The sequence below is a fragment of the Bacillus rossius genome, chromosome 18 (genome assembly GCF_032445375.1).
Source record: "Bacillus rossius redtenbacheri isolate Brsri chromosome 18, Brsri_v3, whole genome shotgun sequence".
Classification (NCBI taxonomy): Eukaryota; Metazoa; Arthropoda; class Insecta; order Phasmatodea; family Bacillidae; genus Bacillus; species Bacillus rossius.
This window is the reverse complement of record NC_086345.1, coordinates 1,816,370-1,833,639: the sequence shown is the minus strand read 5'-3', so window position 1 is coordinate 1,833,639 and position 17,270 is coordinate 1,816,370. Positions and strand designations below refer to the sequence as shown.

Sequence of the window (17,270 nt, the reverse complement as noted above, 5' to 3'; positions counted from 1 at the left end):
CAAAACAATTTCTGACATATTAACAACGTCAAACCAAGAAAATATAGTTCTGAAGAAATGGTTACGTCCAAGATGATCCTCATCACGGATAAATAAATATTAAAATATTATTCTCCAAGGATGAGATGCGATTATAACTGTCACTGCAGACCTTGCTGCTGATTACTGATATCTGCATCTGGACCTTTCACTTACATCAGCACTCAGATCACTCACCAGAGAGAATAATGGCAACCGCATACTAAAACCTGATTAAACTCCTCTTGAGCGGCCAATTAATGCTGTGGATGTAAAACAGACTTTCTACCATAGAAGCCGGGTATGCAACCAACCAGTTATCATTAGGGACACATGATATGGTGAACCGCAATAAAACCAGATTAAGACAGGAAAGGATTTCAAAATTTAAATACACTGTATAACCCCAAAAGGCAAGTTAAATCATTAAATTAAGCAGCAATCAACCAAAACATCATTCAAATAACAAAACAAAAATTCTTTCAACTTCAAGGAATGTAGGCTAATTATTTCCATAGAAAGTTCAAAGTTCATACATCAGAAAAATTTATTAAATTTGTTTCACCAGGTATATCTAGTTGAATTAATTTTAAAATACAAATGCTGCCAACTTATTTTTATTACTTTAAATATACCTGTTTTTAGACAAACTTATTACGAATTATGTTATCATTAAAATGCAGATTGTCAACATTACACTATTTTGGTGAAATAAGTATCACAAAAACTAATTTATAAAAATATAACCAGTAACACCATAATATTATGTGTGATAAACGAAATTGGACTGAAAAAAATAATAAGTTTTCTAGGGAGTTTTTCAGATAAATATTCCGGCACAAACTATTGCAGTTCTAGTTCCAAGCCCTGAAGTGTGATTGAGTTTAGTGCCAAAAACAATGTATCTGTAGATTACGGCAGGCACTGGCAGTAACTCGTGTAGCAAGTGATGAAGGCAGCACACTTTAAGAGGAAGCTAATACAAGCAGTGAAAATCAATGCTGGAAACAAAAGTATCAGAAATTTAAAACTCACCATCTCATTCCAACACTGAAGGCGATGAAGTTCATACTTAATCGACAGGTTTGCAGGACTAGGAGAATGACATGACACTGAAATGCAGAAAATAAAAGCCACAATGACAACAAATCACAATAAAATGCTAAAGCAGCATATGTTATAGTATGCTGCAAGTGAAACCAATAGAGGTTCAATCCCTCAAAAAAAAAGATACATTGTTTAATGCATAAAGAGAATACAATCATACATTTCTTGAAGTTTTTATTACTTCAAGTCAGAAAAATTCTGAATTTTAAACTAAAAATAAAAAACCCCATTTGTAACTCAAGAAATTTCTCAGTAGGTTTTGGTAATTTAGTAATTTAGTAATTTAGTAGAGGACTAATTACTTTTAAAGGAGAAACCCTGATTGAGGGGTCCGTCTAGTCAGGTGTTGTATGTGTGTTAGTGAGGTAGGATAATAAGTGTGACGCTTGCGTGCTTCTAGCGCGGTGTCTCCTCTGAACACAAGGCCAAGAACAGTCTCGTCGTCCACAGGTCAACGTGACCGTAACATTATACGGCAGAAAAATTAATGTAAAGGTGTAATACAAATCCCTAAAGTGCTTTTAAGAATCTGTACTGGTTGTTTTATGCCTTAAAATTACTCTGAAAACATACTTTTCAGCCATTTTAACTCTACTAAAAATACAGTTTAAAAACTCAATCTGAAATCAAAAGTACTTTTCAGCCCTCAAGAGAATTTTTGTAAACAGACCCCACTCAGATATCTTGAGTAGTTCTGGGCACCGTATGTGTGCCCGGGTGGACGGGATCCTCAGGTAAATAATAACATCAGGGCTATACTTCTACAAAGAGATACAGATTTAGGGATAATGCCTAGAAAGCAACTAAGTAAAACCATTCCCAATTAAAGAATGAGCCAAAGTAATGGCAAGGTAAGGCAGTGCAGCTATGCACATAAGGCTTAGATCACCCATATTGAAGACTGGGAGCTTCTGGGGCTTAGAAAACACCAGACTAGTTCTGACTGAAAAAGATAATCAAATAATGAGAAAATGTTATGAAAACAAACTAAATATACAGATTCCAGGACTCAAATGTACATCGTAGAGTCTAAAATAAGTAAAATTATTTTCTGCTTGTCCCACTTTAAGAGCGTGCAAGACTGTTTGCCTGTGTTTAAGTACACACTCATCCAAATAATTATTAGATGTCATGTATGTATATTTACCACTGTCGGTATGTATCATACTTATTATCACTCATGAAATGTAATTAAATGCCCAGATGAATGTGCAATTATGTTAGAAGTGTAAAATTATATTACCAAAAATTGTAAACATCAGTTCTGTAAATCCTATTATAAAACTTTTTTATTAATCTTTACAATCTGAGGCTGGGTACCATTAGAAAGTGCACAAAATCTGCTGCAAAATGGTGAAATAATATTTGTGGATATTTACCTTCTCATCCTCACCTCACCTAAAGTATTGTTTTGGTGAATAGAATTTTTGTTAACTGTACATACATACAGTACCTATATAAGTTTATATAAACAAAATTACAGATTTGCAGAAGTCAAAGTTAGGCCTGCAAGATGTGCTCATGAAAATTGTATTTTTTTTTTAAATACCGGTGTCACTTGATGCTGCACATACCTGAAGTAGGCCTACATTAAATTCTTTATCAATGCAATCTATGAAGAAACTGATTCCATTTTGACCATTTTAATGAAATTTTTCTCTCACTCGTGGATGTCAGTTTATAAAGCACTCTTCCAAACTTCTCAAGTTTCAGAACATCAACCGTGCAAAGAATGTTGACAAATGGCACCCAGCATGAATTTTCCTGGCCATAATTACAATGCTCTGACCAGTAAAATAATTTAGCTGGCCAGTGAGGATGCATAAACTTAATCATTACATCTTAATCTTATTTTTCAAGCACTAAGCCAATAAATATAACACTCATCATCATAAACTGAACACACATACGGATTGTTTTTAATTTTTACTCTCTCCTTTTTTTTAGTCAACAGCTGTACCGAGTGGAGAAACTTGTGTGTTGACACCGCCCTACTCTACCGCATAAGCCCCAGTCCAGCAGCAAGACACAGACAAACAAAAGCATTTTATAATTTCCTGTAATGTTCTGTTCATACATTATAACATCCTATTACATCCTCCACTCCAAGCTCAGCATTACAGCTTCCACTCCTGAAATTAAAACATAACCTCTCTTTCATCGTTCGCCCCAAACTACTCATCCTGCAATGCCAAGTGCCTGGAAGTAGATCCAAGTACTGGCTCACAGACAGGGGGAGAGATGGAACCTCTTTGCCCACTATTTGCTTTTGAATTCTTTTCATTTGCTGGCAGGAATAATATATTTTTTTAAGTTTTCAGGGTGAGAGGGCGGAAGAGTTACTTGCATAACCTCCCCCCCCCTTTTTTTTGTGTAAGTCACTATTCTCGATGAAACGAATGACAACGAAAATTACATAATGTGACAGCTAGAGCCACTAATAGTGTTACGAACGAAAAAGACAAGGGGGCCCGAGCGCGCCCCGCACCGCCACTGGGATTACAACGGCCCGGCCTCGCCACCCCCTCCCCCCCTCGCCCCAGCGTTCTCCTTCCTCGGAGCTGTTGTGTATCCCCTGGCACGTGGAGTGGCGTGAATAAGCATAGCTTCTCTGGATACTCTGAGCGTTGAGATGGCCCCGCCCGGATGACAAAACACTTCACAACCACTCCAATCAGTTCCAGAAAAGACTGCCAACGGTATAACAGCGATGACGCTGGCCTCCGCGGGAGTTCCGAGAGTTCCAGGAGTGGAGTGGAGTGCGAGTGCGACTGAGTGGCGCGAGACTGTGTGAGTGGACAGATGTGAGTTGAGGTGACAACCACTGTCGAGCCCAGCTCCAGTGAGGAGTGCGAACTGTGGAACTTCACAGATACTTAGTGATTTGTGAACAGATGTTAATTGTGGTGATTTAATTAGTGATGTAAACTGTAGTAAAAAAAAATGTGTAAAAATTCAATTGGGCTATCCTTACGAATCTGCTTTCCCCATCCTCACTTATAACAATAGTAACCTAAGCAAACTACAACAACATTACATAATACAGCTCATCAGCAGACGTTAAATGAATATGATGAATTAGTTACAAAAACATTGTGATAGATAACGGCCAAGCTTGTACTAATGTGTTACATTATTGTTCCCAATCATGTTTATTTCAACATGCATCAACAAATAGAAAATAGAATGATATACATACTTTGGACAAAAATGTTGGAACCTCTGAAGAGACTGATTTGAAACACACTGATGTTTTCTTGTGGCTATAACACACAACAATATAACAATGTTAACATTTGTTGAAAGTACCTAATACATCTGTGCTGAATTAAACCTTAAATATTTTGGGCATGGTATGAAACTATCATTAACTACATATTACCCACTAAATTGCAAACTTTAATTTAAAAGAATTTTACTATGGTCAAAGTTTATATATTATGTTGGTTAAATTTGCTTTTACACATTTGCTTGATGCAAAAAAAGTGCCTTTTCAGATAATGGAAAATGAAAGTTTATACGAATGTATGTTAAAATTGCTGTGATTTTTGTATAGTATGATTCGTCCAATATCTTAATGCAAAAATTTAAAATAAATAAATAAATAAAATTAATGCAATACACTAAAAGTAATATAGCCACAGCCATAAATAAGCTTTATTTTAAATCCTTCTCAAAAACATTCTCACATCCATCTACTATCTTATTCTAAAAATCAAAAACCTGAGTATCCTAAAGAGTATAAGTTCAAAACTACAAGTGCCAAAGGCAAACAATTATTTACTTAGTAATCCCATAACATAAGTGCAATTCAATGGCTAACAAAAATAAAAATTTACTCATCATAATAATTTAGGTGCTGTTTGGCCATTGAGGTGCTGCAAAATAGAGTATGTTATGTTTCAGAAGAAAAAAAACACTAATAAGGACATTTCCACCCTCCCCTCCATACATTCAAATGTTGTAAGAAATATAAAAACCAGAAATATCAGATACCAATAATACATAATACATAATAATAAATAATACACAAATAATACATAATTCTTAATACACAAACCTATTTTATTTTGTATGTCTAAAATAATTTAAAAAATAATTTAATAAGTTTTATAAAACTTTATTCATGTAAGAACTTTTAAAAAAATTATGTAAAAATAATTAGAAAATGTAGAATTTTTTCAATATCATAAATGCTTCAGAATGCTATCAGAGAGGCAGCTTAACATAATCTAATCACATGCTCATAACAAGTGAACCTCTGTAAGCTTTGTTACAAGATAACAAACACTAACATTGCCGGCAACAGGAACAGTTGGACGTAAAGTGAAACGTCTTTAATCCGGCTCGTTGGAGGCCACAGCCGAGCCAGAGCAGCTATTTTGCGGATTATCAAACGTCAAATACCAAAACATTAAAATATGAAATGTAACTCCTCGGAACATAAAAGACACAGCACAGAGCTGAGAGAGGATTCAGAACTCCGGCAGCGCAGAACTGCGGCCCGCCAGCTGAAAACAACCCAGAATAATATGAGTGTGAGTGGTTAGGTTGGATCGGTGCCGGATTACAGAATGTGCCGAACCAGAACCATGGACTGCCAGGTTAGACTTTTCACCGTCAAACACAACTGCAACCATACGGTATTAAGATCGGTGTGACCCAAGTCCCAACTCTGTGATTTCTTCTAAAACAGAAGCACATGACCAGTTGCACTGTAAACTGAGATAGTCCTAGTCACTACAGTTCTTCACTCCAAAAAAAAGCGTCTGTCTCTGTAGTTCCCGAGGCGTGGAGACAGTGAAATCTGGAACACAGATTATCAAGTAGGATCTATTTGTACCTTAAAAGATTCTTTTCGATTTTTTTTTAAGTGAGTTTCAACCACATTATCTCGTTGCATAGTTGATGCTTTCTTTGTCTCCTGGCAAGATTTATTGCATGTTAATGCTTCACTCACTTTCAGATAATAATAAAGTCTTTCTGTAATCACATTTGCCATCATACTGACACTAGATCATTGGTTAAATAAATGTGAATTCAAAGGCCTTTGAAAAGTGTAAAATCCAATATGGCTTATTTGGTTTTATATTTCTTCATGGTTATAGAAGTAGTGTACTACCAATATTTCTCTAGAGTTCATTTTCCAACATTCACTTTTGTTTTTCGTTTGAGGTGGCAGCAGTGGAGGCCCACAAGAAAGGCATGTACGAGCAGCATGAAAGTGTCCTGCCTGTACAATGCCACAGCAAAGGAACTAGTACTGTCTCAAACCATCAGATTTCTTAATTTTTTGAAATAATTAGAATTGTTTTATTTTGTGTTTTGAATCCCTGTTTGGTTCTTGCATAAAACTAATACTGAAGTGGTGGATCGCTCTCATGACCACTTTTTTTTATAGTCAGATTCTAGTTTCCAGGACCAACATTTCATTTCATACCATCATAACATTTAAATTGTTCATTCATTCATCCCAACTCATCCTCATATTTCAATTTGAGCTACTACTCAGTGCTCCAAAAGTATCCCGCGACAAAGTGAACTCAGGAATTCAAGTATATCGGTGGTTGGACTGAACCTAACTCGTATGAGAAGAGGATCCTCTCTACGAGAGTTCACAAGCTTGAACTGACGCACGCAACCTGCATCACTTAGCCGACGAAACACTTGGCCCTCTATTCCAGAAAGATTGAAGACTACTGAACAAGGTCATTTACTAGAGTCACTGTAGACCACGGTTGGAAAAAAAAACGGGGTTTTTTAAAAAACCAAACCACCTGTTTTTTTTTTGTTTGAACCGATTTTTTTTATCACATTAGTTATTTGGGTTTTTAGCATGTACAAATAAAAGCCATACATCCTGCTTTCTGCCACTCATGTTGAACCAGAAAAGTTATAACATCAAATAACTGAATCAGACCAGCAAATCCGCACAGCGACAGCTGACTAAAGATTAACCAGAGGAAGGAAATTTCCCCACAGGAGGATTTTCCATAGAATGAGTTTTTCCCACAGAAAGGGGATTTATTTAGAGTACAGTCAGGAATTTCCCACAAAATAGGATTTTTTTTAAAATAATAATTTTATTTATTACACTTTTGAGTACAATTTACTAATTAATTTAATGTTAGAGGCTAGTATTTAGCTAAGTATAGTTTACAACTTAATCAGATAATTTAAATGATAAGATCTTGATTATTATTATTTGCTCCTGTATCACAATAAACATTAATGAACAAACTATTTTGTTATTAGAGTGGAATTAGACCTTTCATTAAAATTTATTAAACTATTCTATTTAAAAATTCAGTTTTAAAAAAAAAAATATTTTAACCATTGTTTAAACTGATTTAAACCATTGTGGTTTAAATCAGCCAATCCTGCTTGTAAATGACATTTTTATTTGTGTTACCAACATGGTGATATGTTTGTAAGTAAAGTAAAGTTGCTTGGTGATTGAATCATAAATAAACATTCTAAGTTACACTATATTGAATTGAAAGGTTCTTAGATCAATGACATACTAACACCAAATGAACAATGCCACATTTCAACATAATACACAAAAAAGTTTTATTTTCCAAAATTTATTTTCCAATATACATAGTGAAGGCCAAGGATAAAATTTGGATATTTATTATTTAAAATGTATATTACGACTTTAATCCCTTTTAAGTATACATGTACAGAAGGGCAAGTCAATTTATACATTTTTAGTTATTTTTTATAAAGCCAGGGTAAATACATAAGGCAGGGTAAGAACATTAAGACCAGAGTAGATACTTTTCTGATCAGAGGAAAGATTTAACATCATAAAACCATTATTAAAATTTACTTTTATTAAACAATGTACTCAACTTACTATTAGAGTATTATTTTTATATTATATTCTTTGTTTTAATGTGAAACTAGAGCTTCTTTAGTGTCTTTGACAACAAATAAATGTTATGTATTTAAGTAATAAGTAACATCATACTTTCAACAAACAATAAAATTTTCTTAATCAGTAATTATGATTAAGACTAGCTTCTTCTGTGGAATAATCAACGTTTTGTAAACATTGTACTTAACTTAAAATCTGAGTATCATTTTTGTAATACAGCCATTTCTTTTTATTCTAAAACCTTCAACAAATTATAAAGTAATTGTAATTCGACATTTAAGCTTCAGATTTTGTATTTTCTCATATTTTTTCATTTAAATATCTTGGTCTTCTAGCTCGGTCTGATTTAATTTTAGCAGATATAATTTTTCTGTAAGAACTCTTTTGCTGTATTTGAGCATCATTTTCCGAAGTTGATGGAGATACCGGGACGTTCGTAATATTTTCACGAGCAAGTCATTTCCTACACTCTCTTTCTTTCTTCTTCCATATTTTGCGTGCCTTACGTTGCTCTCTGGGAGACATATGGTTGACAGTTTTGATGATTCCTTTCTCCTCCTTTTTTAAATATTTTTCCTTTTGTTTTTCTTGTAGTAATTTATACTTTTCCGGATCATTATTCATTTTTTGATAGCGTAATCTCTCTGCTTGACGCTTCTTCTCTAGAATTGTTCTTTGCGTGTAAACTCTTTGCGAGGTGCCATGGTCTGAAACAGTATTACAGATAACAATACAATAGCAATGTATCATTAAAATCGTTAACTATATCTGAATTTAAAAAATTAACTACCATTAACAAACATGTAACTCCACTGGCCAGTGAGTATTTTCCCTGGTAATTATCATGCCAGGGGAAAAACAGCAGAGGAGAGACTTTTCCTCGTAAACTTAAATTTTTTGATAAACAGGCGTTAATGTTGGATTAATATTATGTCACACATTAGCTATCACTATATAGTTGAATTGTTACAATTAATTGAAAGTAAATAAAGTGAATTATACAAATAGTATGACTTACCAGTGGAGAGACAAATTCACCTTTCTGAAACAACTGCACGACACTATGGCATCACACGAACTAACCTACAACAGCGATTTAACAGATTCTTTGCTTTGTATTACTAAACTGTCGTCAATGGGTGCCTTTGAGCACCATTTCAAAAATGGCTGTCTGATATTTTTATTTGTTTTAGTGGATTGGAATTTGCCAGGGTAGATACACGAAAAAAGCAGGACAAAAAGTAAAAGTTTAAAAATTAATAATAAACCAATATTATTATTGTTATTCATTATAATACCCAAGTACACTTATTTAAATTTGTGTTAAATATATTTTAACTAGGCAACTGTGACAAATAAAATATACAATGTTAATATGTTCAACAAAAATGTCAAGGGGGACAAGCCAGGGTGGAGACTTTTTCAGACTTCAATTTGTAATTTAAAGGAAATATGCTTAAATTGGGCATTTAATCATAATGTTATTGATAAAATACATTAAGATGCTGTGATTTATTATATAAAATGACAAGATATGAAATAAAAAAGCTATTTTATACTATTATACTAATTGCCATGCTAATGACATCTTATCGAAGAATGACCCTTATATATGTTCGAGCACCTCTCCCTGCACAGCCAAAGGCAGGCTAGGGCTATCTTGATTGGTCGCAAACAAAAGAGGTGATATTATTGGCTGATATATTGCTGTGAGGATTGTTGGTTTGCAACTAAGTTGTGTAGTAAAATGGTTTCTTTTTTAATTAAACGTAAAGGTACATATATTTTTTAATACAATGCTTTGTTGACTGTTAATATTGCTATTGCTGACAATAAATGCTGATTTCTTAAGTTTCCTTTTTATTGGGTGTTCTTCCTGTATGAGTGGTGCAGCATTGTCCCAAAGAGTATTCTATGGCTACTGTCCCAGGCATTTTTGGCAAGTATAGATTTTTGAGTTTCGCCCTTCTTTATGTTATTTTTGTGCTCCTTAATGCGTGTTGAAAGGGCCCTGCCAGTTTCTCCTATGTACATACAACCACATTCTCAGGGGATCTGATACACACAGTTCTGACATTGAAACTTATCTATGAATGGTTTTCTTTGGTAATCATGCTTTTTGATAGTGGAATTTGAATTGAAAACGGATTATAGACTGTCTTTGTTTCCCAGACGTCTTATTTTTTCCGAGAGACCACGAACGTAGGGAATACATAATTAATGTGCCACTTGATTTTTCTGTAGTATGTTGTTGAGTGATTTGGGATTTTTTTGATGCCATGTGCTGTTTTAATAGGTCAGGTGGGTAACCATTTGCTAGAAGTTCATATTTTAAGTGTTTTTGTTCATCAGCAAACTGATATCTTGTCGGTACAAATAGCTTCACCTCGGTTGATTAAAGTGTTAATTATGTCAGTTTTGGTGCTTTTCGGATGGTGGAATTGAAATAAAGGTATTTGCCTGTATGAGTTGGTTTCCTGTACACTTTAATGGTGAATTTACAGTTTTTCCTGGAAGCTAGGACAGCTAGGAAAGGAAGGTTCCCTTTGGTATTAGAATTGAGGAACTGCATTAAATCAATATTCATCATTGCATGAATCATTTAAAGAATGTATTTAATTAGCCTATTGTTGTGAATTTTTCAATCATTAAATAATAAGCGCAAATTTTCACAGTTTCAGTAATGTTGATGTACTGAAAATATTTTTTATGTTTTTCTAGTGTTTCATACGTGTTATTAAAAACTGCTGTATTTATATTTTCCAATGGTAGGTATATGTAAATTTTGGCCAAATATATCTTCGTTTCAGCTTTATTTGTTTGGACTGTACTGATTTCTACGTAAGTTTTGCACATGTAAGATAACATAAATTAATTGTTTATGTTTTATATATTTTTATTACAAAAGTAATGTTACGATCGCGCTTGGCTGCAGTGCTTGGCGTCGCCGCGCTCGTTCGGCCTGTCTGCGCCCCCTTCCACCTGCATCTTCTCCCTGGTATCTCGTGCCATACTATCTCGCGACATCCTGACTCGCGGCGCGCACCTGCCTCAGATCGAGTTACTTAAGGGAGGCCGCACTGCGGAATGGAGGGACTCAGACATGTTTATCGGTGTGTTTTGTGGGAACCCGATGCTTGTTGAGTTTATCGGCGTTCTTTGAGCAGCCGCCGCGTCCTTCGAGGACTCACGACGCGTTTCTGGGCATTTCGACGACGAAGGTCGCGCGATATCTCGGAGACATGCCCGATTGTTCTGGACGGGAACCCAAGGGCTATTTAAGGAGGTTGGGCCGACCTTCGAGTCAGTCAGTCTGAGTGGGGAGTTCTCCCGCAGCGGAGTTTCCGGGCGATAGTGCCGCGGGTGCGGCAGAGTGGCGAAGTCCTTGGACGAAGGTTCCAGGGCAGAGAGTCGGAGACTGAGTGAGTTCTCCCGTGGTGGAGATCCGGGCGATACCTAGTGCCGCGGGTGCGGCAGAGTGGCGAAGTCCTTGGACGAAGGTTCCAGGGCAGGAAGAGGAAGTGAGTCTCAGCGGCGAGAGAGTGTGGCGACGGAGTCCCGCGGCGGAGACCCACGAGGGGTGCTGCGGCGAGAGTTGCGCCAGAGGTGCATGCCAGCGAGGTGTGTGGAACGAGTGACTGGGGAATTGACATTTCTTTAAGTGTAATTAATTATTTGCTAATTTAGAAGATTATTTATAAGTGACAAGTACTTAGTGGTAATAAATAAAACTGTGTGTGTGATAAAAATCTTTAATTGGGCTATCCTTTACGAACCCGCAGGGAAATCGTAACAGTATGTTAGTAAAATTCCTTTTTAAAGTTTGAGTTATCGTTTAAAATAAAGTGTTTGAACCTATACAACACTAAATAATAATTACAAACCCCTGATGGCAATCTATAGGTGTCGAAATCGCGCATGACGGCTACTGGCACAAAATGTGACGAGCACTGGTAAATACGAAAATTAGCATGATGACTACTGGCTCAAAATAAAACTTTTTTTCAAAATTAGAAATGTAATAAAACAATTTCTTTTTATCTAAAAGTGGTTGATACCATTGTTAAGGAAAGTTTGAGGTTAAACACAAACACATGAAAAGCACTAACTTAATAAATCAATAAGGTTAGGTAGGTGATTTTTTTCTCCAAAATTGTTCTTAGCATGATGACTATTGGTGTTCTTACCTTATTTAGATCTAAGATTTTAACCTACAAACTTGCGTAGGATTAACAAAACAAAACTGCTTTTCTGTCCGAAATTAACCGGATGTCAGAATGAGCGGGAGCGAGATCTGGATTACATAGCATGACTCAACTATACAATGTTACAACCATTCTCACCATCCTCCCTCTCCAACAATCATTTTAAAACTCCTTCAGTTGGTAGTTACATATCACGCATCCAAGATAATCTCTTGATCCTGATGGCATGATCCAGTATGCATTGATCTGTGGTACATGATGCTTTCTGATTTGATTTAGTACGTCGAAAGATCCTGACCCCACAAAAAAAAAACTTGTGGTTTTATATAACAATGAATAATGATCATAAGTTGAATACCAAATATATTTTCCTTTTTGTTAAATTTATAATCATAATTTTTTGTTATATCACAAGTTTTTGTTATTTTCAGGATCTTTTGACTTACTCAGTTAAAACAAGCATCATTTTCCACAGGACGAAATGTACAGGATCATGCCATCAGGATCAAGGGATGAACTTGGTAATGTGATATCTTCTACCCTTGAGTCAACTGTGCATGCCCTGTTAGTCCCCAACAGCAACTGAGTGCTTCCTTACAGCCCTGTAACACTGCCACACCACTGCTTCAAACATTTTTCAATACGTCTACCATATAAATTTTGGAGGGTTGTGACATCACTGAAAATGTCACTAAAGCAGCCATATTTGTTTGATGAATTGGATGACTTGAATTAAAATGTACAGCTGTTTACCAATGATGTTGATAATTAGCTCAACAGAATCATGCCCAGCGAAAACATTAATTATGTCCCTCTACATCACAAAGAATTTTTAAAAAGAGAAGGGGCAAAAAAAAAGGCAAGAGGTTATTAAGATGAAATACTTAATATAATCTTAACATCAATCCCGTATGTAAAATAATTTATATATAAAAAGCAAAATGTAGATATATAACTTAAAATATCACAATATACATTTCATTATGTAAAAAGTTTAATGTGCTAAAAATTAACACATTTTTAAAAAGTTAAGCTATGCACAAAAGTTCTAACAATGTGGTGTACTATTTAAATTTAAAAATTATATTGAAATTGAAAACTTTAAACTACGTCAGCCCAATAATAATATTTTATAGTGTGACAAAATTTAAAACATGTTTGAGGTTATCTTTCCACATTTATTTGACGGAGAATCCGAAATTGCATTTTTTCTTCCAATATTTCCCCACCAACTCTGTTGTCAAATATAGTGAAGAAAATTTGATATTGTGACATGGCCTTTGTCAAGAATAGCTGAAAGGTCAGTGCCGTGCTTAGTGGGGGGGTTGGGGGGTGTTTTCTCCCCCCACACAAATCGACAGAGGGGGCGAAATTTTCTACAGGAGGCGAAAAATTAAGGAGGTATGTACATACGGCTATCATTTTTATTTCTTTTCATAATAAATTTGATAATTAATTAGTTTTGTAAAACTGTTTCATTTAATGTAATAACTGATAAAGTAATCATTGTAAGCACTAAAAGTCAACAACCACCTCATCTCAACAGAACAAATACTAATATTAATTACGTCTCTCTATGTCGTCACATACATAATTCACCATACTGACAACTCTCACTTCCAACAACAGAGCGCAAGTCTGCACCACACGTTGGGAAGGCCGACTTGCTCCAACTCGCAATTTTCGAAAATCCCTGCCGAAAATCATTGATGTTCTCAAGTGCATCAAGTCAGAAAGTAATGATGGTAGTAAGAAATGTGACTGTGGTCTTTTGAGTCATATATCAAAATTTGATTTCATTGTGATGCTTGTTATATGGGAAAACATCCTAACGTTGCTGAATATAACAAGCAAATACTTGCAAAAGGCAGATTGTGATATTTTGACTGCAGCTGATCCTGATCTTCTCCAGTCTTCGACCAAGAAATACAGAATATGAGAGCAAATGAGTTCAGCAGTTTCATGGCTAAAGCCATACAACTTGCAAGTAAATTGGGAGTATCCGTGCAAATCTCCGAAAAACGACAAAGTAGAAAGGTATCATTTTCGGATGAGTTAACTAAAGATGAGCCAATTACAGACAAGAATAAAGCTTTCGAAGTTAATATCTACAACAGAATGTTGGACAGGATCATTGCAAGCCTTTCCAAAAGATTTGAAGGCCTTAGAGACGTAGCAAACATGTTTTCATTCATGTATCCCTGCCGACTCATGAAACTAAGTAGCAATGATTTACAGAAATCCTGTGAACAGCTGACGAGACATTACGAGCGGGACTTGGACAGTGGCCTCTATTCCGAGCTTCTTTCTTTAAGAAACATCCTGGCTGACAAACTTCCACCAAAATCTAAACCCAAAGATGTAATTCAAATAATTGTAAACAATGACTTGCAGGAAGATTTCACAGAATCCTTTACGGCATATAAATTGTTATTGACTATTCCAGTTTCAATAGCCTCATGCGAAAGAAGTTTCAGCAAGCTGAAACTCATCAAAAACTACTTGCGATCCACCATTGCCCAAGAACGGTTATCTGGACTGGCAATACTCTCAATAGAAAGTGACATTGCTCGCAACCTATCTTTTGATACAGTTATAGAGCAATTTGCCGCTATTAAGACACGTCGCCTGCACTGAAAAAATTTCTCAGTTTATGTATACAGTTCTTCTGCAAAAAGAAATTTTTATTTATATCTTATTTTGTGGTATGATCCATAAAATATTGTCATTGTAAGATTTAAAAATAAGTACAGTGAAGAATGTTAAGTTGGATTTGTTTAAAATAAATTTATTTTCTTGAAGAATGTTATTATATGCTAAAAGTATACTGTTTCTGCTTTTGGGACTATTAGCACTATTGAAAAAGGGTTAAACGTTGTAAAATATATTTAAAACTTATTTTTTCAATAGGAGAAATTGGGAAATTGTCAACACGTCTATGTTTAAAATTTACACCAAACAACATGGTCAAATTACTGAAGTATTGATATTAAAAATAAAACTTTTTGTCTATTATTGATTTTTTTTTTCTTCAATCGCCTAATAATGACGTTGTTGAGGGGGGGGGCGAAATTTTATAACCTCACCCCCCACTTTTTAAGGCTGTGCACGGCACTGTGAAAGGTTGAAACTATGAAACTGTAAGGCCTACGTCATATCTAGCTACACAATCATAAATTATCAATTCCAGGAAACCACGTACCGAATTTATTGAGAAAGTCCATTTTCCTGGATCTGGAAATGCTGACGCGGCAGCAGCAAACACAATAAAGAGATATATATTTAAGGCACAAGGTACCATTATTTCACATGTGTTAAACTGACAACTAAATTATTCGTATAAACTTATGTCAAGTTTCTCATCCTATCATACATCCTGGTCCTTTGCATAATTTACAATGGTATGAACGAATAACCTCACAATAAAATTACGAATTCGTTATCACTCAGCCTACCGCACGACGGCACCTTGGTCAAGTTCCATATGTATATGACCAACACCAACAAAATACATACTGTAGGATTCCATGATGGTTTTACACTAAAAACCTCTAATTAAAAACATAAACCCAAGTTAATAGACACACTTTTTTTAATTAAAAAAATCAGAAATGAATAAAAATAACTTAAATATGTAAAAAAAAGTTCAAAAAATTGTTTAACCGGAAAATAATTTTGTTTTAAATAAACGTACTTTAAATATACTAAATATTAACCTCACAAAAACAATAAGTATTTATTAATTCATAGGGATAAAAAAGAGGATTTTCCGAAATTAAAAATAATTCGAGCGTTAACTAATTGTTTTATTTACAATAGGTAAAAATCCATAATTTTTAGCTAGGCCGTAAGATCTTATGTATATACTTTTACCAACAAAAAAGTGCGCCGAATGACTGAAGTAGCTGACGCAAAATGTGCTTGATATGAATAATTTTTTCTTCATTCTCAATCAAAAAAAAATGTTTTACAATAAGCATACAAAAGTGAAGTTCTACTCAGCAATAAACAAGAAAAATTTAAGTTTAAAAAAAGTACCTACTTAAAACAAAAATACTAACTAAACATGGACAACTGCAGCAATATTTTAATTATAAATTTTAATTCATAGGGATCAAACTAAGGATTGTCCACACATAACTTATTGTTCCAGGGTTAGCCCAAGGCTTTCTTTACAATTTGTACCATCCACAATTTTAAGCTGGGCCGTGAGATCTTCTCTATATACTTTTACCAACAAAAAAGTGCACCGAATGACTGAAGTAGCCTGCGCAAAATATGCATGAATTTAATAATTTTTTTCCTTCATTGTCAGTCAAGAATTTTTTTTTTTACGATAAGCATACAAATGTGAATGTTCTACTCAGCAATAAACCAGAAAATATATAAGTTTGAAAAATAAGTACTTAAAAAAAACACTACCTAAACATTAACACTGCAGCCAGATTTTTATTATAAATTTTAATTCTTGGGATCAAACTAAGGATTGTCCACACATTACTTATTATTCCAGCGTTAGCCCAAGGCTTTCTTTACAATATGTACCATACACAATTTTAAGCTGGGCCGTGAGATAATCTGTATATACTTTTACCAACAAAAAAGGGCGCCGAATGACTAAAATAGCCTGCGCGAAATGTGCTTGAATATTATAATTTTTTCCGTCATGCTCAAGAGAAAAAAAAATTATTTACATTAAGGATACAAAAATTAATGTTCTACTCAGCAATAAACCAGAAAATATTTAAGTTTGAAAAATAAGTACTTAAAAAACACTAACTAAACATTAACCACTAAAGCCAGATTTTTATTATAAATTTTAATTCATAGGGATCAAACTAAGAATAGTCCGAACATAACACATGATTCTAATGTTAGCTAAAAGTATCATTTACAATTTGTACCATCCATAATTTTAAGCTGGGCCGTGATATCTTCTGTATATACTTTTACCAACCAAAAAGTGTGCCGAATGACTGAAGTATCCAGTGCAAAATATGCTTGATTTTGATAATTTTTTTTCTTCATTGTCAGTCAAGAAAAAAATTTATTTACAT

The 17,270-nt window shown here is 34.6% G+C and overlaps 1 protein-coding gene across 1 annotated transcript in view; it reads right to left on the bottom strand.

Annotated features, from left to right (window-relative positions):
• The window catches only part of LOC134541252 (transmembrane protein 87A), an 84,778-nt gene extending 69,022 nt beyond the window's left edge, over positions 1 to 15,756 (bottom strand). Inside the window, exons 1-3 of the mRNA XM_063384526.1 lie at positions 15,416 to 15,756; positions 4,325 to 4,388; positions 1,054 to 1,130 (exon numbers count right to left, since the gene is read on the bottom strand). Of these exons, the coding sequence (XP_063240596.1) occupies positions 1,054 to 1,130; positions 4,325 to 4,388; positions 15,416 to 15,514 (240 nt within the window). The 5' untranslated portion in view covers positions 15,515 to 15,756. The remainder of the gene's footprint in view (positions 1 to 1,053; positions 1,131 to 4,324; positions 4,389 to 15,415) is intronic.
• Between the last annotated feature and the right edge of the window lie 1,514 nt (positions 15,757 to 17,270).